The sequence below is a fragment of the Typha latifolia genome, chromosome 10, assembly GCF_019914945.1.
Source record: "Typha latifolia isolate L0001 chromosome 10, TyphaL0001v2, whole genome shotgun sequence".
Lineage (NCBI taxonomy): Eukaryota > Viridiplantae > Streptophyta > Magnoliopsida > Poales > Typhaceae > Typha > Typha latifolia.
In genome coordinates, this window is record NC_133095.1 from 3,038,525 (window position 1) to 3,060,127 (window position 21,603).

The 21,603-nt window shown below is 36.7% G+C and overlaps 4 protein-coding genes and 2 pseudogenes across 5 annotated transcripts; 5 read left to right on the top strand and 1 right to left on the bottom strand.

Moving 5' to 3' along the window:
- The first annotated feature begins 3,702 nt into the window (after positions 1-3,702).
- Positions 3,703-4,849, top strand: LOC140795979 (salicylic acid-binding protein 2-like). The gene is made up of 3 exons (XM_073148811.1): positions 3,703-4,117; positions 4,213-4,347; positions 4,485-4,849. The coding sequence occupies exons 1-3, from the start codon at positions 3,737-3,739 to the stop codon at positions 4,764-4,766; spliced, it is 798 nt and encodes a 265-aa protein (XP_073004912.1). The 5' UTR covers positions 3,703-3,736; the 3' UTR covers positions 4,767-4,849.
- A 2,653-nt stretch (positions 4,850-7,502) lies between these two features.
- On the top strand, positions 7,503-8,826 carry LOC140796516 (salicylic acid-binding protein 2-like). The gene is made up of 3 exons (XM_073149562.1): positions 7,503-8,114; positions 8,210-8,344; positions 8,464-8,826. The coding sequence occupies exons 1-3, from the start codon at positions 7,731-7,733 to the stop codon at positions 8,743-8,745; spliced, it is 801 nt and encodes a 266-aa protein (XP_073005663.1). The 5' UTR covers positions 7,503-7,730; the 3' UTR covers positions 8,746-8,826.
- Positions 8,827-10,724: 1,898 nt separating this feature from the next.
- LOC140796274 (putative inactive methylesterase 20) lies at positions 10,725-12,385 on the top strand. The gene is made up of 3 exons (XM_073149228.1): positions 10,725-11,590; positions 11,702-11,836; positions 11,946-12,385. The coding sequence occupies exons 1-2, from the start codon at positions 11,177-11,179 to the stop codon at positions 11,759-11,761; spliced, it is 474 nt and encodes a 157-aa protein (XP_073005329.1). The 5' UTR covers positions 10,725-11,176; the 3' UTR covers positions 11,762-11,836; positions 11,946-12,385.
- LOC140796276 (protein BRICK 1-like) lies at positions 11,105-12,870 on the bottom strand. 2 transcript variants are annotated; one of them, XM_073149230.1, is made up of 2 exons: positions 12,559-12,870; positions 11,105-12,120 (listed from the first exon to the last, which is right to left on the bottom strand). In XM_073149230.1, the coding sequence occupies exons 1-2, from the start codon at positions 12,795-12,797 to the stop codon at positions 11,982-11,984; spliced, it is 378 nt and encodes a 125-aa protein (XP_073005331.1). In that variant the 5' UTR covers positions 12,798-12,870; the 3' UTR covers positions 11,105-11,981. The 2 variants fall into 2 exon arrangements, with proteins under 2 accessions (XP_073005331.1, XP_073005332.1); XM_073149231.1 differs by having other exon boundaries at positions 11,105-12,115; positions 12,559-12,862.
- A 3,053-nt stretch (positions 12,871-15,923) lies between these two features.
- On the top strand, positions 15,924-18,571 carry LOC140796278 (putative inactive methylesterase 20; annotated as a pseudogene).
- Positions 18,332-21,278, top strand: LOC140796453 (salicylic acid-binding protein 2-like; annotated as a pseudogene).
- The last annotated feature ends 325 nt before the right edge of the window (positions 21,279-21,603 follow it).

The following is a 21,603-nucleotide window of genomic DNA, read 5'->3' on the forward strand; positions in this document are numbered from 1 at the left end:
ATAACCCACTAGCATATGAGATATTACATTCAAACTGAGCATAATGGACTAAGTGTAACGAACCAAGTTATAAAAATTATAATATCATAATATGCCAAACATAACATGCCTCCAACAAAAATATTTTACTTAGCTATTTAGGAATATAGTTTATATAGTGATATCTAATAAATTAAATATCTGATGTGAAATTAAAAATTCATATGAATAGGCAAGCATAACAGGCCGGGGCGTGGACAGGCATAATGAGTTGGGCCTAGCACAAATCGGGCTTGTGTCAAACTTAGCCTAGTTAAAACTGGGCAGGTTCAAGCAGAGTTGGGCCTAATGATCAAGTCTACTCTTCTCTCATAGTCATAGTCACCACCTTCTACCTTCTCACCCCTCTCCCTCTTCCTTCGCCTCATTATTCCTTGATAATAACTTTCTTCAATCACGAAACTCTAGCTGTGCTCTCCTCTTCATGCTTCTCGTCGCCAAATTCCTCTTCTTCTCTACATTTACGTCGAATTCAAGCTCATATTCTTTCTCACCGCATTCCTCTTGAGGATCTATTCCTCGATATCTTAGCAAACAGTGTTGGCTCCATTGTAAGAATGACCTCTTTCCTCAAATGAAAGCTTCTTCTCTGTCGTTGTTGTTTGGTTGTGCTACTACGATGTGCCCCCATATGATCATTCCTCTCCATCTAGCCATGTTATTGTAGTCGTCTATGAGGCATTGGCTTTTTTATTTTCTTGCTTCCCCAGGTCAAAAAATGTTCAATGTTGATTGTTATTGTGCTAATAAACTTTTTGGCCATATCTCTTGGGATCGCGACAGAAACAATGAAAGCTAATTTCTTCGAGTCATGACATGGTCATTGTACTATATTTTATTCGCCTTTTTTAGGCTTTTTATAATATGTTTTATATTGTGTTTTTGATATTATTCGCTAAGTTATGGAGCTTGTCTAAACTATTTTCTAATTTTTATTGTGTAATAGGTTTATAGGCCGTTGATTGTAATTATCTGATCTAAATAAATGATATCTAGCCTTCGAACTTTCCTTAAAAAAGGTCTTAAGAAGAGAAATTTGTTCCCTTCTAAACCCTAAAAAAAGGATTTTGGAGGTGTATAACGCCCAAAGGTTTGAGTTAAGTTTCGAGAGACTCCATCAAATATTATTCAATTTCTATTTCTCTTCTCACTTATGCTTGCAAAGACCCAATATAAATTGTTGCATTTAATTGGTTTTATAGATCCAAGGGTAACTTTTCAACTTACAGTAAAATACCGAAAGAAAATTGTTCACTAGTTTGTTGGATTTTAGTATAGTCAGAGATCAGAGCCATCAACTTTGTGAAACATAAAGCTGAAAATTTTGTTGATTATAAACTGAATTAGTTAGCCTTAAGGCATATATGCATGACTATGTATGGATTAAAAAGTGCTCAAAATATGTCCTGTTTGGTGGACTGCTCCAATTTCATTAGTTTTGGTAGATGTTTCTTGTGTGTTCAAACTTTTCAAAGTATTCTTCGCTCTGTTTTGTGGATAGAATTTTTTTTCTCTTGAACTAATAGACAATGATGAGGTCATAAGCTAATTATATATTAGATTAAGTACACGGATGGTAACTAAAATAAACTAAAAAAATATATCAAATATCATAGTCAGCAACATTATCATAAGTAGCAGTACACTATGATCCTCTGTATCCTATCCTAAAGTGATAGTAGTATTTGTTTTCTTTTGTTATTCTAAAAACTATCATTCTCGTTGTTAAAAATTTCTCCACGGCTTCAAAGAAATCTTGACAACTAAAACTCTAAATTTTTTCTCTCTGTCTTCCTTGTTTTTTTCCCACTAACTTGATTATTACCACGAGACTTGCATCCTATAAAATATAAATTTCTACCCTTTGTGTCCACGTCAATAAAATTTATCTTATTCGACTGTGATCATTTAGAGAAGCATGATTTTGAAAATATAGCTGTAAGATTGGCTTACTGAGAATTGACTAAACATAATTAAAGTTGATTTTTTTTTCGATAAATTGTTTTAGTTTTATCTCAACAATCTAACAAAAAAAAAATTAAAAATTAGATATATTTACATATTTATTGTATAATTTAAATAATTAAAATTATAAAATAATTTAATATTAAACTTATATTAAAGTCTTGACGAGACTTTTCTAACAATACTATATTTTTATTAAAAATTAATAAGTAAAACTAATTATATACGGCAAGAATACAGATGAAATTTAAATTAACTAATTTAAGTTTATATTCCTAAATAGCAATTTAAACTTGAACTCTAAATTTATAATTAGGACTTCAAATTTAGAGTTCCATATTGTGCACTGTGTCGGTTTTAGTGGATTGCTCCAATTTCATTAGTTTTGGTAGATGTTTGAATGTTTCTTGCCGTGTTCTTTTCAAAGTATTCTTCGTCTTATTTTGGGCATAATTTTTTTTTAACTAAGACACAATGTGAGGTAGTAAGCTAATTATATATTAGATTAAGTGTCGGATGGTAAAAATATATTAAATGTCATAGTCAGCAATATTATCATAAGTAGTATCTGTTTTGTTTTGTTATTTTAAAAACTATCATTGTCTTTGTTAAAGATTTCTCCACGATTCTTGAAAGAAATCTTGACAATTAAATTAGAAAAAAATATTTCTTAATTTTTTCAAGACGCAACTTGATGAATTGGATTAGGAGACTAGTTAGTAACCATAAAATATAAATTTTTATTTTTTATGCCGAGATAAATAGAATTTATCTTATTCGACGGTGATCTTTTAGAGAAAGTATAGATGCCGGGTTGACACATTTCTTCACATTTCTTCGAGAATCGAATAAATATAATCAAATTGAAATATTTCTTCTAGATAAATTATTTTAATTTAGCCTTAACGATCTAACAAAAAAGGTTAAAAATTAAATATATTTAAAATACTTATTATATAATTTAAAAAATATCGAGGAGATTTTTCTAACAATATTATTTTTGTTAAGGTTAATAAGCAAAATTAGTTATATGCTCAATTTAAATAATACAGACGAAATTTAAATTAACTAATTTAAATTTTAGAGGACAGAACTAAAATTTTGAAATAGTAAATAGTAATTTAAAGCTGGCCTCTAAATTCAAAATTAGGACTTCAAATTTTATTTTTCTTTTCACGTGTGTTAGATAATGTCTCATTGGACATTAATTGTGCACTGTGTCGGATGTTTTAGCGGATAGCTCCAATTTGATTAGTTTTGGTAGATGTTTCTTCTGTGTTCATACTTTTCAAAGTATTGTTTGCTCTGTTTTGCTGAAAGATTTTTTTCCCTCTTATAGATAAAGATGAGGCCGTAAGCTAACTATATATTAGATTACGTACAGGATGGTGTTTACGATAACCTAAAAAATATATTAAATGTTATAGTCAGTCGTACACTACGATCATCTGTATCCTGTTCGAGAGTGATAGTCCTCTTTATTTTGCTTTGTTATTCTAAAAGATATCCTTGTGATAAATTTCTATAACGACGGTGCGCATTAATTCCAGACCACAGACTATTCCAATATTGTCTTCGATGTTAATTAATCGACCAGAAACAACAACATCAACTTACTATTCCAATAATTGACTCCCAACAATCCCATTTCCTCGTTGACTGTCACTGCCTATAAATTTCATTCAATCTATACAAGGATGATTGTATCTGGGAAGAAGAAAAAAAAGATAAGATGGAGCATGATGGATCAAACAAGACCTGCAACCATATAATTCTTGTTCATGGAGCATCTCATGGAGCCTGGTGTTGGTACAAGTTATCGACGTTGCTGACGTCGGCCGGCTACCGGGTCACGGTGCCCGACCTCGCCGCCTCCGGCATCGACGAGAGGCGGCTCGAAGAAGTGCCGACTTTCGCCGACCACAACGAGCCGCTGCTCGAAATTCTACGCTCTCTCCCGGCCGGAGAGAGGGTCATGCTGGTAGGGCATAGCTACGGGGGTGTGTGCATCGCTCTGGCCGCCGAGATGTTCCCCGAGAAGGTTGCCGCCGCCGTCTTCTTGACGGCGTTCCTGCCGGATTGTACGGCTCCGCCGTCGTTTGTCATTGATAAGGTAATGCATCATGTCCATTTCGCTAGCTATGTATGTCATATTGCAAACACATATATCATCGTATCTATGAACTGACGGCTTATTCATGCATCAAGCTTTTTGAGGTTCCGATATCAGTATGGATGGATACTCAATTCAAAACCTACCCGGCGGAGGAGAAACGTCCAGCGTCCATGCTATTTGGCCCTCAGTTCTTGGAATCGCGACTCTATCAGCTCTCCCCACCTGAGGTATATATCTACTACTACTACTACTACTACTACTACTAATCAATTAACTACTTACTTCAATGTTGTACTAATATATATATATATATATATATATATATATAGCAACTTATATGCATCTATATGTCCATTAATTGCAGGATATCACATTGGCAAAAACCTTGATCAGAATTACATCATTGTTTCTTGACGACCTGCAAAGCCGGCCGCCATTTACCCCCGGTCGATACGGCTCGGTGGATAAGGTGTTCATAGTCTGCGAGCAAGATTTCGCCATACCCGAGCAGCACCAACGGTGGATGATCGAGAACTACCCTGTGAAAGAGGTGAAGTCAATTGAAGCAGCGGATCATATGGCAATGGTATCCAAACCGAAGGAGCTATGCCAGTGTCTCATGGAGATTGCCAGTAAATATTCTTAAATTAAGAAGTTTATATGTATTTCATAATGATAAATATATAATAAGTCTTGGGGCCTCCTCCGAAGAGGTACTGAGTTGTGACAGTGATGCTAGTTTTATCTCAATAACTAGAAGTAGAGAAATTTGAATAAAAGTTCCAAATACTACTTGGACGAGACAGGTCTCAAAAGACCCACTATAATTTCTCTCTATATAGACATAAGTGTCACATTTCACCCAACAGATTAACACAAAAAAAGAATTCTTATTTAATCTGTTTATTTTTTATAAGACTAGAATTAATTTTCGAGAGACCCGATCAAATATTATTCAATTTCTATTTCTCTTTTGACTTATGATGGCAAAGTTCCGTTATAAATTTTATAGATCTAAGGTAACTTTTCACCTTACAGGAAAATACTGAAAGAAAATTGTTCACCAACTTGTTGAATTTTAGTATAGTCAGATCAGAGCCATCAACTTTGTGAAATATAAAAGCTGAAAATTTAAGAAATCTCAAAATTTTGTTGACTATAACCTGAATTAGTTTGCCTAAAGGCATAGATGCATGACTATGTATGTATTAAAAAGTGCCCAAAATTCTAATCGGACAAAAAGGATCTGGACTCATAGAAACCATTTTTTTTTCTTTTTTTACGTGTGTTAGATAATGTCTCATCTAATTGAGTAATTGTGCATTGTGTAGGATGTTTGGTGGACGATTCTAATTTCATTAGTTTTGGTAGATATTTTTTGTGTGTTCAAAAATTTCAAGGTATTATTCCTCGTTCTGTTTTGTGGATAGAATTTTTTTGTTTTTGTTTTTTTTACTAATAGACAACGATGAGGTCATAAGCTAATTATATATTAGATTAAGTACACAGACGGTAACTAATATAACCTAAAAAATATATTAAATGCCATTGTGTTACATTATAATCCTCTGTATTTTGTTTTGTTATTCTAAAAGCTATCGTGGTAATTATAATTTCTTTACGTCATTTGAAGAAATCTTGACAACTAAATTTCTCCTTTTGGTCTTTTCCTTGATTTTTCTAATAGGGTTGTCTTTTTCTTGATTTTTCTGATAGGGCAACTTGATGAACTGGACCGGAAGATTAGCCATTAACCATAAAATATAAGCTTTTTACTCTTTGAGTCGATATCAACAAACCCTTGATTTTTCTAGTAGGGCAACTTAATGAATTGGACTGGAAGACTAGCCATTAATCATAAAATAGAAGTTTTTACTCTTTGCGTCAATATCAATAAATCCTTGATTTTTCTAATAGCGCAACTTGATGAATTGGATTGGAAGACTAGCTATTAACCATAAAATATTAGTTTTTACTTTTTGCGTCGATATTGTAAGAATTCAAATAAGGATTAGCAAAGTCAATGATAACCTTTGCTATGCTTCTATATTTATAATGATGTTATAATGTATGGAAAGAATAGAGAGGATTACAAATCAATTTCTGAATATCCTCTATTCACGTTATACAAGGCATGATATCAAGAATATTTGACATGATTATTTACCATAACAATAGAGAATGTTTATAGTAATAATAGGGGTTGTTTATAGTAACAGTGGCATGATTCTCAATCAGGTTGATGTGACTCAATGTCCGACGAATACAGATGTTGAGTTTGGATCTTAAAAAGTCAAAACATGTGCACGATAGGTTCTTTGTAAAGAGGTCGGCAAGCTGATCAGTAGTGGGAACATATTTGATCACCAAGCGTTTTTGTGCAACTCTTTCACGAACAAAGTGATAGTCAACTTCTGTATGCTTAGTTCGTGCATGAAAAATGGGATTGGTGGCGAGATATGTTGCGCCAATGTTGTCGCACCACAAGGTTGGAGTAGTATAAATGGAGATGCATAGCTCGTGAAGAAGATATTGGAGCCAAGATAATTCGGGAGAAAGGAAAGTGAGACTCGTCAAAGACGACGTGGTGCGAGAGGAACATGCGTCCAGTTTCCCAATCCATGCAAACATAACCCTTGTGTTGTGGTTTGAATCCCAGAAAATGCATAAAAATGATTGAAACTGTAGCTTATGAGTGGCATAAGGACGGAGACAAGGATAGCAGGCACAACCAAAGGTGCGCAGCATTGTGTAGTCCAGTGGATCTTATAGAAGTTTCTCCCATGGAGACTTGCTGTGAAGAACCGAAGAAGGAAGCATATTTGTAAGGTACGTGACATGAAGAAAAGCTTCAACCCAAAAACTGAGATGACATGCGCAAGAAGTTAAAGACCATGATCAACAATTTGTCGATGAGATCGTTCGATAGCGCCATTTTGGTGCGGTGTATAAGGGCATGAGAATCGTTGTTCAATGCCATTTGATAGGGTATAAATTAAATAGATCATAATAATACTAAGAGAAGAAAATTGAGACACGGCTCACTCCAACATTACATATGCCCATTTGACAGCTCATGTCCTTGTTACCTGATAATTGTCCTTCCTTTGTCTCCATCGTGATCTCCATCTCATTGATAATGTCAAAATAAGAAGCACAAAGAAATACGATATATTAAATAGCATAATCTTCTGTATGCTGTTGAAGTGATAGTTTATTCATTATAGTTTAGGTTAATTTTAATTTACTCTCATGTATTCTTTACTTATTAATCTCCAATATTAAAAAAAAAAGGTTTAATGACCCCTATAGAAATATAGCATGATTTGATGACAACACAATTAAGTTGGTCATTTGTATCGCTATTTCTGGACTATTATGAATTATAAGGAGATTAAAAAGTGCTTAAATTTAAAATACACCGACAAAAACTAAAGTCAGACCAAACCGGCGACATGATCTATCCAAACGGAACTAAAATCTAGCTAGCCAATTGAGTTACAAACTCCGTATCAAATCTTAGCCATAATCTTATCTTAGCATTGAGCTGCTTATAAATATATTACTCCCATCTAAAAAAAGAGTTTGTATGTAATTGGAAACAAATAAGATGGGGGATGATGGATCAAAAAAGAAGACCTGCAACCACATAATTCTTGTTCATGGAGCATCTCATGGAGCCTGGTGTTGGTACAAGTTATCGACGTTGCTGACGTCGGCCGGCTACCGCGTCACAGTGCCCGACCTCGCCGCCGCCGGCATCGATGAGAGGCGGCTCGAAGACGTGCTGACGTTCGCCGACTACTCGAAGCCATTGCTGGAAATTGTAGTCTCTCTCCCAGCCGACGAGAGGGTCATGTTGGTAGGGCATAGCTTCGGGGGAATGAGCATTGCTTTAGCGGCGGAGATGTTTCCGGAGAAGGTTGCCGCCGCCGTCTTCTTGACCGCGTTCCTGCCGGATTGTACGGCTCCGCCGTCGTTTGTCATTGATAAGGTAATGCATCATGTCCATTTCGCTAGCTATGTATGTCATATTGCAAACACATATATCATCGTATCTATGAACTGACGGCTTATTCATGCATCAAGCTTTTTGAGGTTCCGATATCAGTATGGATGGATACTCAATTCAAAACCTACACGGCGGAGGAGAAACGTCCAGCTTCCGTGCTATTTGGTCCTCAGTTCTTGGAATCGCGACTCTATCAGCTCTCCCCACCTGAGGTATATATCTACTACTACTACTACTACTACTACTACTAATCAATTAACTACTTACTTCAATGTTGTACTAATATATATATTTGGCAACTTCTATGCATCTATATGTCCATTAATTGCAGGATATCACATTGGCAAAAACCTTGATCAGGATTACATCATTGTTTCTTGACGACCTGCGTAGCCGGCCACCATTTACCGCCGATCGATACGGCTCGGTGGATAAGGTGTTCATAGTCTGCGAGCAAGATTTCACCATACCGGAGCAGCACCAACGGTGGATGATCGAGAACTATCCTGTGAAAGAGGTGAAGTCAATTGAAGCAGTGGATCATATGGCAATGGTATCCAAACCGAAGGAGCTATGCCAATGTCTTATGGAGATTGCTAGTAAATATTCTTGAATTAAGAAGTTTATATGTATTTCATAGTGATAAATATATAATAAGTCTTGGGGCCTCCTCAGAAGAGGTACTGAGTTGTGACGGTGATGCCAGTTTTATCTCAATGACTAGAAGTAGAGAAACTTGAATAAAAGTTTCGAATACCACTTGGAAAAGACAGGTCTCAAAAGACCCACTGTAATTTCTCTCTATATATAGACCTAAGTGTAACACAAAAATTATTAAATTATTAAATACTGAATTTAGGCAAAAATTAAATTAACTAATTTAAGTTTTAAAAGACGGAACTAAAATTTTGAAATAATAAATAGTAATTTAGAGCTCCCCCTCTAAATTCATAGGTAGGATGTCAAATTCCTTGCAGAGCAGTTCAATCGAGCCCTGAGATTGCTCATAGAAACCTTTTTTTCTTTCTTTGACGTGTTTTAGACAATGTCTCATTAGAATCTTTTTTTTTCTTTTGGCAGATGTTTCTTGTCGTGTTCTTTTCAAAGTATTCTTTTTTTTTTCTTTTTTGCTTTTAGCTAGGAGACAATAATGTGGTCGTAACCAACGTTCTCATAAGTAGATGAGGTCCTAATTAATATATTAGATTAAGTTAAATGTCATAGTCAGCAACATTACCATAAGTAGTACACTGTGTTAAAAATTGGCTCAAATTCAGTTTCAACAAAAATTCAGCATGTTTCAGCATTTCTGTGCCGCGCGTTCGAACGCGCCCTGAGGGCGTTCGAACGCGGGCTCAGACAGAGAGCAATCTGTGAAGCAGGCGTTCGAACGGCCCCAGCCGCGTTCGAACGCGAGCCAACCCGAGAGCAGACTTTCTGCAGGCGTTCGAACGGCCCCAGCCGCATTCGAACGCAAGCCAACCCGAGAGCAGCTATTTCTGCAGGCGTTCGAACGGCCCCCTCCCGCGTTCGAACGCCCCTTGAGTTTTGCTGGGTTTACATTGGGTGCGTTCGAACGCGCCCCGAGGGCGTTCGAATGCGACACTGAAAAATCCCTGACTATAAATACTAAAGGGGATTTTTAGGGCAAGTAGTGGGAAGAACATTAATGAGGGTTGAGCCACCATTGTATTGAGAGTGATTGGAGTTCTTAAACTCTTTGTAAGTGAGGGATTTGCGTAGTAAAGAAGATTGCTCCGCCCGTGGACGTAGGCACATCGCCGAACCACGTAAATCTTGTCTCTCTCTCTCTCTTTTGTCTCCATTGTTGTCTTGTTTGGTGTTTGCATATATTAGGATGTTAATCCGTGATTAGAAGTTGCTTAGGGCTTTTCTATCACCATTAACATCCTTATTGGAGGTTTTGAAGCTTTGCATTGTGTTCTCTTTCACTATTCCCAATTTGTGATATTTGAGGGTGAAGAAGTCTTGCTTCCACTACCTTCACCCATTTGGTAGATTTGCACAACACACTGTTCTATCCTGAAGTGACAGTCGAATTTATCTTGTTTCGTTATTCTAAACACTATCATTCTCGTTATCTTACTATATTAGACAACTTTACTATAAATTTCTCCGTCTTGTTTCTTCTTGATTCTTCCAGTAATCCGACTTGACGATTTGTGACGGTAGACCTACCGTTACTCATAAAATATAATTTTTTTACATCTTTATCTTCATATTAATATAATTTATTTTATTTAACTGCATATGTTTATTCCCGTTGGTTTCTTTCCAATAAACTGTTTTAGCTTTAACAATTTAATAAAAAAAGTTAAACATTACATACATTTAAAATATTTATGGTATAATTTAAAAAGCTAATATTTTTAAATAATTTAATGTTAGACTTTTTTAACGGTACTATTTTTATTAAAAATTAATTATATACTTAATTAAGTAATTAGATTATTAAATAAAGAATGTTAATAAAATTTAAATTATTAGTTTAAATTTTAGAAATTTTTTTTAAAATAACGGACACTGAGCTCCAAGACTAGAAAAGGAGATAGCTTGTATAAACTCTTTTTTTTTTTCTTTTTTACGTGGGTTAGATAATGTCTCATTAGACATTAATTGTGCATTTTGTCGGATGCTTTTGTGGATTGCTCCAATTTCATTAGTTTTTGTAGATGTTTCTTGTTTGTTCATACTTTTCAAAATATTCTTTGTTCTAGATTGTGTTTAAAACAACCTAAAAAGTATATTATCTTGTGCTAGAGTGATAGCCGATCGTCTTTATTTTGTTTTGTTATTCTAGATGATATCCTTGTGATGTATCTAATATGTTTCTACAATGACTGCGCGCTTTAATTCCAAATACGTCCACGGCTGGCTATCCCAAATTAATTAATGTCTTCGATGTTAGGCAATCGAACTGACACAACAACATCAACTTACTATTGCAATAATTGACTACCAACAATCCCATTTCCTCGTTGAGTGTCGCTGCTTATAAAATCCACTCCTCTATCTATACAGAGATGAATGTATCTGGGAAGAAGAAAAAAGATAAGATGGAGCATGATGGATCAAACAAGACCTGCAACCATATAATTCTTGTTCATGGCTCAGGCCACGGAGCCTGGTGTTGGTACAAGTTATCCACCCTGCTGACGTCGGCCGGCTACCGGGTCACGGTTCCCGACCTCGCCGCCTCCGGCATCGACGAGAGGCGGCTCGAAGAAGTGCCGACTTTCGCCGACTACAACGAGCCGCTGCTCGAAATTCTACGCTCTCTCCCGGCCGGAGAGAGGGTCATGCTGGTAGGGCATAGCTACGGGGGGGTGTGCATCGCTCTGGCCGCCGAGATGTTCCCGGAGAAGGTTGCCGCCGCCGTCTTCTTGACGGCGTTCCTGCCGGACTGTACGGCTCCGCCGTCGTTTGTCGTTGATAAGGTAATATGTGATCTCCAGTATGCATCATGTCCATTTCGCTAGCTATGTATGTCATATTGCAAACACATATATCATCGTATCTATGAACTAACGGCTTATTCATGCATCAAGATTTTTGAGGTTCCGATATCAGTATGGATGGATACTCAATTCAAAACCTACACGGCGTAGGAGAAACGTCCAACTTCCGTGCTATTTGGTCCTCAGTTCTTGGAATCGCGACTCTATCAGCTCTCCCCACCTGAGGTATATATCTAGTACTACAACTACTAACCAATTAACTACTTACTTCAGTGTTGTACTAATATATATATATTTGGCAACTTATATGCATCTATATGTCCATGAATTGCAGGATATCACATTGGCAAAAACCTTGATCAGAATTACATCATTGTTTCTTGACGACCTGCGAAGCCAGCCGCCATTTACCATTGGTCGATACGGCTTGGTGGATAAGGTGTTCATAGCCTGCGAGCAAGATTTCGCCATACCGGAGCAGCATCAACGGTGGATGATCGAGAACTATCCTGTGAAAGAGGTGAAGTCAATTGAAGCAGCAGATCATATGGCAATGGTATCCAAACCGAAGGAGCTATGCCAGTGTCTCATGGAGATTGCCAGTAAATATTCTTGAATTAAGAAGTTTATATGTATTTCATAGTGATAAATATAAAATAAGTCTTGGGGTCTCCTCAGAAGAGATACTGAGTTATGACGGTGATGCTAGTTTTATCTAATGACGAGAAGAAGAGAAATTTGAATAAAAGTTCTGAATACCACTTGGAAGAGGCACGTCTCAAATGACCCACTGTAATTTCTCTCTATATATAGACCTAAGTGTCACATTTCACCTAACAGATTAACACAAAAAGAGAATTCTTACCTAATCTGTTTGGTTTTTTTTTTCATGCTGGCAAACATTTTAACACGCAATTACAACATCATACAAAATTAGTATTTCTTACGTGAAAAGAGAGGGATTAGTTGTTGCGCTGCTCACTTGGACTTCAAGCACCTCCAGCCGGCGCTCTAAAATGTCGAGCTTTTCATTTAGTGTTGCCAGTTTATTCTTTGTTGTAGCCTCGAATTGGAGGAACTCAAAGAGGCGGCGGACGTTGAGGGAGATGAACTCGCGGCTCTCCCAGTCGGCTTGGACGGCGATCCCGACGTTGACAGGGCTCGTGATCCCGCCGGCTCGAGCCATTCCAACTTCCTTCTCCTTCCTCGTTTCACCTCCCGACTGTAACCTAGCAAAAGAAAGGGGAACCCCAATATGTTTGTTTTTAGTAAGACTAGTCAAAGCTATGAACTTAATTTGTGAAACGCGTGCAAAAAATTTGAAAAGAAATATATTATTCTGTAAACAATGATTCGATAATTAAGTTTGACCAAAGAGTTATAGGATTCCTTATATAGACTAAAAGGGGCCCAACATCTTAATTTGACAAGAGGACAAATTTTTCATAGAGAGAAATTTTTTACATGAGCTCAATTTGACTTCATCTGAACATACTAGAAAAAAGGGATGCAAATTCTAAATTTTAGAGAGAAAGATACGAGTCAAATAAAATTTTCTCAAAATATTAAAATAACTAATTTTAATATATTTAAAAAAAAACTTAGACATACATATGTAGAGGTGAAAATGGGTCGGATTAACTCCGACCCGATCCACTATCCAACCCGACTCAAATCGGATTCAGATAAACAATTTCTATCCGAATTCGGGTCAGATATAATTTTTGGATTCGGATACGGATATCGGATATCTGTTTACCCGCATATATTTTTAAATAATTTATACTTTTTAGTTTGTTTATTTAAATAGTGAATATTGATATTATTACTAATGATGTATTATATATTATTTTTGAATGATTTATAATTTTTAGTTTGTTTATTTTTGAATGATTTATAATTTTAGTTTATTTATTTAAATAGTGAATATTGATATTATTACTAATGATGTATTATATATTATTTATATAAAATTAAATTTTCTAATTTTATATATATTTGACATACAAAAAATTTAATTTTTGTGAAACTCTTAATATTTTTATGTTAATTATGTCTAAATAAAAAATTATAATTCGTTTAAAATTTGATTAATATCCGTTTAAGATCTGATTTCTATCTAAAAAGTTATTTATATCCGTATCCAAATCTGTATCCGGAGTAAAAATATAGATCTGAATGTGGGTTGAGCACACTATCATATCCGTATCCGATTCTTTTTTACCCCTATACATATGTATCTAAACTCTATGTAATAATTTCAACCCTTTGCTTAAGTAAATATGTGAAATGAATATCAAAGAGTAAAACAAAGATAAACATCAAGATTTTTACATGAAAAATTTCAAACGAAAAAAAATATCACAAATCCAAACTTAGACCAAAATCAATCACTAAAGTTGTAATAGTTACAAAACTGACCTACAAAACAACCCGTCAATCCCGTCAACTTTGTTTCATTTAGTTTTTCTCGCTAGAACCCTCGATTCACAATTTTTTATAATTGATCTCCAATCTTAGTAGTCATTGAGATTGATCATTCGTCTAGATGACCCTTAAGATAAAAACTTGGTGCGTTGAAGAAGAGATGAACCTTGTTGGTGGAAAAATATTTTAACTATAAAAAAAAAATTTGAAAGTAATTACCAACTCTTACTTAGGGTTAGGGCATCACAACCCTTATATAAGTTAACAAGATAAAGTTAATTCTAAATCAAAACAGAACTCATGGAAGTCCAAATTTATCATGTTACAAAGGGGCATTGAAATGTGCTGACTTATTTTCCCAAGCACGTTCGAATGCGCAAATACGTCCTTCTATATGTGTGAGCGCACTATGAACGCATGCAAGGTGTATTCGAACGATCAATGCACCACCTCTGTATGTGTGAACGTATGCAGGGTGTGTTCGAACGGCCAATGCATCATCTCTGTATGTGTGAATGTATGCAGGGTGTGTTCAAACGGCCAATGCACCACCTCTGTATATGAAAACACTTGATCATTTGAACAGCCATAGCACGTTCTCTGTGTATGTGAACAACTTATCTCATGTTTGAACGACTGTAATCCATTCTCTATATATGCAAATGTTTAAGTCCGCGTTTGAACGCGATTTGAATGCGTTTGAACGCGAAGCAAACGTAATGACCTATCTCATTCATCTAGATCTTGAAAATCTTCGGACCGAATAGTTTCAAAATTTATATAAATGTTAATGTACATGTATAAAACCACATAGATTATTTTGTACATATTTGTTAACACTAAAAACCTAACAATATTAAAATAAGAAAATTTTGGTCAAAATATTACTTGGGTTTTGATAGATAATTATGAACTAGACAAAGGAATTACGACCAATCCTCTTTAAGAGGCTGACTATAATGAACCTAAAATAGACAAAAGTAAACAAGTGAGAAGATAATAGTCCAAAAAATCTCTAGACGCAAAGATATGCTACCACCTTAAAAAAAAAAAGCCGAAACCAAAGGAAGAGGCAGCAAAACAATGTAAGGTGGCTTCGAAGACTAAGGAGGACAAGCGAGGATGTGAGACATCAGATAGCTGATTTGATGGCTTGGGAATAGAGCTCAAGAGCTGAGTATGTATTCTGCTAGTGAGCATTGCGGTAGCAAGGGATGAGAATGGTAGTGGAGAAGACGATAGCGCTACTGGAGAGGAGGAAAAGGCAGGAGAGGGTAAGAGAACAGAGAAATCGCTAACAACGTGGAAAACCTCAGAGATAGAGCACACGGAAAATATTTGATAGGGTATAAATTAAATAGATCGTAATAATATTAAGAGAAGAAAATTGCGACACGGCTCACTCCAACATTACATATGCCCATTTGACAACTCATGTCCTTGTTACCCGATAATTGTCCTTCCTTTGTCTCCATCGTGATCTCCATCTCATTGATAATGTCAAAATAAGAAGTACAAAGAAATACGATATATTAAATAACATAATCTTCTGTATGCTGTTGAAGTGATAGTTTATTCATTATAGTTTAGGTTAATTTTAATTTACTTTCATGTATTCTTTACTTATTAATCTCCAATATAAAAAAAAAAAGGTTTAATGACCCCTATAGAAATATAGCATGATTTGATGACAACACAATTAAGTTGGTCATTTGTATCGCTATTTCTGGACTATTATGAATTATAAGGAGATTAAAAAGTGTTTAAATTTAAAATACACCGACAAAAACTAAAATCAGACCAAACCGGCGACATGATCTATCCAACGGTACTAAAATCTAGCTAGCCAATTAAGTTACAAACTCCGTATCAAATCTTAGCCATAATCTTATCTTAGCATTGAGCTGCTTATAAATATATTACTCCCATCTAAAAAAAGAGTTTGTATGTAATTGGAAACAAATAAGATGGGGGATGATGGATCAAAAAAGAAGACCTGCAACCACATAATTCTTGTTCATGGAGCATCTCATGGAGCCTGGTGTTGGTACAAGTTATCGACGTTGCTGACGTCGGCCGGCTACCGCGTCACAGTGCCCGACCTCGCCGCCGCCGGCATCGATGAGAGGCGGCTCGAAGACGTGCTGACGTTCGCCGATACTCGAAGCCATTGCTGGAAATTGTAGAGTCTCTCCCAGCCGACGAGAGGGTCATGTTGGTAGGGCATAGCTTCGGGGGAATGAGCATTGCTTTAGCGGCGGAGATGTTGCCGGAGAAGATTGCGGCCGCCGTCTATTTGACGGCGTTCCTGCCGGATTGTACCACTCCGCCATCTTATGTCATTGATAAGGTAATACCTGATCTCTATATATAGTATATGCAACGTGGCCATTATGGCAAGACGAAAATGTGATACTAATTGGGAATTTTGACATAATTTGGATTATATTATTTATGATGGATTTTCATAATTGGGACACTACGGCATGCCTGATCTCTCTATATCACCAAGCTTTAGTCCTATCTCATGTGTTCTTTTTCTAATCATCTAAAGGGATCAAAAAAGGGCATTTATATCAAAGCATGTCTTAACGTATACAATTGTAATCAAGTGAAAAAGCTTGTGTTTAAAAATTCAAAAGGAAATTTAAGTCTACGGCTTTAAGAAAAGAAAAATAAAAAAACTGACTTCATTCGATAATAGCACAGTAAAAAAATGAGTTTTCGACAAATCTATCTCTAATCTAAATTTAATTGATCAAAATAGGTTGTTCCTTAGACTTATTATTAAAAGGTAGGATTTAAAATCTTAAAAAAAATACTAAACTCTTTAGTATTTTTATTTAGCTCATTCTGACACTTAACTCCTCTTAACAGATTAGTATGAAAAAATACTTAAATTTTAAATATTTTTTAATAATAAAAATGTAAAATTTTCAGCATTTTACTGTAACATTAAAAACGTTAAAAATTTCATCGCTTTATCTAGGAGATACTGATCTATTTTAATAAATTAAATTTAAAATAGGACTAGTGTGGTCAAAAACTCTTGAAAAAACTTCACAGTATGTCTAGAATGACACAAAAGGGTGCGTTGATGCGAACTGACTTTCTTTATTCATCCAATCATGCATGAAGCTTTTTGAGGCCCCGGCGTCGACATGGATGGACACTCAATTCAAAACGTACGTTGCCGAGGAGAGACGTCCAGCTTCCTTGCTACCTGGCCCCCAGTTCTTGGCATTGGGAGTGTATCAACTCTCCCCACCTGAGAGATATATATATATAGTAGTAGTTTTTTTTTTTTTTTGAAGTAAAGAGCTGGGTTCAGCTATTTATTAATTTTCCGCCGCCACGTGTCAGTGTCGGCGGTTAAAACCTTACAAAGTTCCGGTGGAGCGTCGCTAGGCGCTCCACTGGCAAGGTCCCGAGGCCACACCGGCCCCGACCGCCGCCCGCCCGGTGCCGAGTTGGCTTCTCTCCCAGCGTGGGATAACCGGACCTCGCCAACGCCGTTGGCGAGCTCGGCACATTCGCGCGCCAGGTTGCGGACCCGCCATGGCCCGAGCTCCGGCTGCTGCACACTTCTGATGGCCTCGGTGCAGTCCGACTCTATCTCTAGCCTAGAGCCTCTTCTCGCCATCTTCAACGCCAGTTTGATGGCCCAGATTTCCGTTTGTAGCGCCGAGGTACCCGGGCACGGTTCCCATCCCGCCTGAAGGAACTTCTCGTCGGAACTTCGAAATATGGCCGCTGCTCCGCCTTGGTATGTGCCCGCTTTCAGTGCTCCGTCCGTGTTGGCTTTGATCCAGCCCGTCTCCGGCGGTACCCAGTGCTTCCTTATCTTCCTAGGTTTCGGGTTCTTCTGTTTGCTTCTGCTACGGTACTCCTCCGCCATTTCGACCGCAGCCCGGACCACGGCTAGCTCCGGCGTCCGCTTTCCTCGAACACCACACCAATATATAGTAGTAGTAGTAGCAGCGGCAGCAGTAGTCACAATGGACGTACTACTTAATTACTGCAATGCTACCTGTACCAAATGTACGTAATTCACAACTCACGTACGTACGTACATCAATATATTGCAGGATCTCACGCTGGCGAAAACCTTAAGTAGGGTTACGTCAATTTTTCTGCTCGGTGGATAGAGTGTACATAGTCTGCGAGCAAGACCTCTCACGATACCGGAGCAATACCAACGGTGGATGATCGAGAACTACTCTGTGAAAGAAGTGAAGACAATTAAAGCGGCTGATCATATGGCAATGATATCCACACCGAAGGAGCTATGCCAGTGTCTCATGGACATCGCTAGTAAGTATTCTTGAGCTAAGAATGTCATTTCTTCTTGGAGTTATGGTGAATTATTCTTAGGGTCCCTTAGAAAGACCGTACGAAGTTTCTTATTATTGTTATAATCTACATATCCACCACCTTTCCATGTATTATTTATCACCCTTGCGGCGTAGGCTCAATTGTATGATGCTGATTTTATCTCAATAAAGAGAAGCATATGGATGAAGTTATGCGTTATATTGTCTCTTGCATACTCCTCTCATAATATTATATTAGTCTAACTATAAAAAAAATAGAAATATTACCCTTATTGTATTTTTCTTTCAATTAAGGGTATCTATGTCATGTTGTCTTTACATTAGTAAGTTTTAATTTATGATTATCAAATGTCATTTGAAAATGTATCTATGCAAAACCTATAGGTTATGAAGGGTGTACATGTGAATATGAAATTTAGAAAGGTAAATATGTAAAACAATCCTATAGTTTATTTAAACTTCACACTCCTATCATCTTTAATTTGATATAAAGTAAGTTGGTTGAATATATATCAAGGATAAATTAGTAATTAGGTTAGTATATAGTATGAGATGTAATTTTAATAAATAATATTTATATTTTAAAATAGGGTTATTATAATTAATGTTTAGCTTATTATCTTAAAATAAAAGGTTGAATTCTAGAATAAGAAAAAAAATTGTTCTACAAATGAATGAATGGTGGCTAAATCTTGGCACTGCATTGATATGAACTGACTTGGCTCCTAAGTCTTAATCCATCCATCAAATTGTTTCCAGACTCCGCATTCAGAACCGATGGATACTCAATTAAAATCCTACAGTGGAGAGGAGAAACCTCCAACTAATTCTATGCTATTTGGCCCTCAGTTCTTGGAATTGAGACTCTATCAGCTCTCCCCACCTGAGGTATATGCTGCTACTAATTCACTACCTACTTCAATGCCGTACTAACGTACATACTTAACAAATTACATGCATCAATATGTATTGCAGGATATCATACTGGCCAAAACTTTGTAAGAATATTTAATACTTCCACTGTCTTCTTCTGATGTATTATATTATTAACTCTATTGCATTAGCTGTGTATAGATGACGTTTGGTTTTATCTCAAAGAAGAGAAGGAAAAAACTTTTGAATAAAGTTGGTTTCTTCAGCTGGATTTATTGCGAGCCAAATTCCAAGAGCAATCCTTTTAAAGAGGCCTGAGGGCTGAGGCCCGAGGCCGACCCAATGGTCCGATAAATAACTATTTGGATCGAATAAGACTGACGTAATCTATCTTGACTGTAAAGCCTGCAGATATAATTAAATTCTTTTTTTTTCTTCTTCTTCTTTTCTTTCTTATTCCTCACCTCCTCCTACGGTGGAAGTTGGATTAAATTCGTAAATAGGCATCTCTACGGTAGAAATTAGATTAAATTCGTAGATATGCCTCTTGATCGAATCTCCCAAGTAAATTTTTATTGAAATTGGTTAACATCAATGATGCAAAGCTTTTTGTGTGTGACGGTTTAACCACTCTGCCAATTATTCAATTTATATTTAATTTATAGCCAAATGACTCGCCGACTTCCATATTAAACTAGTCAACAACATAGACTAACTTCCACCAATAGACTTCCAACTACTCCCATCTCATCATCGAGCTGCTTAGAAATCCATTATAAAAACTAGAAAGAGTAGAATGTAACTGGAAAGGATAAGATGGAGGATGATGGATCAAAAAAGAAGACCTGCAACCACATAATTCTTGTTCACGGAGCATGTCACGGAGCCTGGTGTTGGTACAAGTTATCGACGCTGCTCACGTCGGCCGGCTACCGCGTCACGGTGCCCGACCTCGCCGCCGCCGGGATAGATGAGAGGCGGCTCGAGGACGTGCCGACGTTCGCCGACTACTCGAAGCCGTTGCTGGAAATTGTGGAGTCTCTCCCGGCCGACGAGAGGGTCATATTGGTAGGGCATAGCTTGGGGGGAATGAACATCGCTTTAGCGGCGGAGATGTTTCCGGAGAAGGTTGCGGCGGCCGTCTTTCTGGCGGCGTCCATGCCGGATTGTACGGCGCCGCCGTCATATGTTTGTTTTAAGGTACGTCATATGCCGGATGAGTATAGTTTTTAGAATTTTACGAAAAAAACTTTACTCTCTTATTTATTTTTCTTTTTTAAAAAAATTGACTGATTTGAGGCTTATATATATATATATGAACTGACTTGAGGCTTATTTCATGCATCAAACGTTTTGAGAAACCACCGTCAGATTTGATGGACACTCAAATCAAATTCTACAGCGACGAAGAGAAGCGTCTACCTTCCATATTATTGGCCCTCAGTTCTTGGAATTAAAACTCTATCAGCTCTGCCCACCTGAGGTATATATATATATATATATGTATACAGTATTGGTACTAATGGAATACCTACTTCAATGCTGTATTAACGTATATATATTCCACGAATTACATGCATCACTGTGTACTGTAGGATCTCACACTGGCAAAAACCTTAGTTAGGGCTACATCGGGGTTCCGCTACGAGCTGCTAAGCCGACTGCCATTCACTAGCAATCGATACGGCTCAGTGGATAGGGTGTACATAGTCTGCGAGCAAGATCTCACGATACCGAAGCAGCACCAATTGTGGATGATCGAGAATTACCCTGTGAAAGAGGTGAAGACTATTAAAGCAGCTGATCATATGCCAATGCTATCTGCACCTAAGGAGGTCTGTCAGTGCCTCATGGACATTGCCAGCAAATACTCTTGAACTACGAATATTAGCACTTCGAGAATTGGGCATATAAAGAATTACTTCTTGGGTTCCTGGAAAGTTTCTTTATATTGTATAATTAGCTAAGTTGTGCGGTGATAGTTTTTATCTCAAAGAATATAGATTTTTGAATAAAGCTACGTGTTAGCCCTATTTGGGTTCGGGTCGAGATTCTAAGCCCAATTAAAACACCCACTTTCAAAAATCACGTATTTCTCACATGGAGAGTTCCACATGATTCTCACATGACATGTCAGTGAAATAATCTCATAAAGTATCTGGATAATTCTAGAAATACCATAATAATCCAACAAATAATCTAAAGTTATAATTATCACAAGCCTCAACAAGCCTCTAGGAATACAAGTCCATACACAAATTTTTAAACATAAATACCCTCGCAAGGGATTAAGTCCAATTAGAAATAATAGAATAAACAATACTAAATATAGAAATGAATATGCTACTTCTCCATATC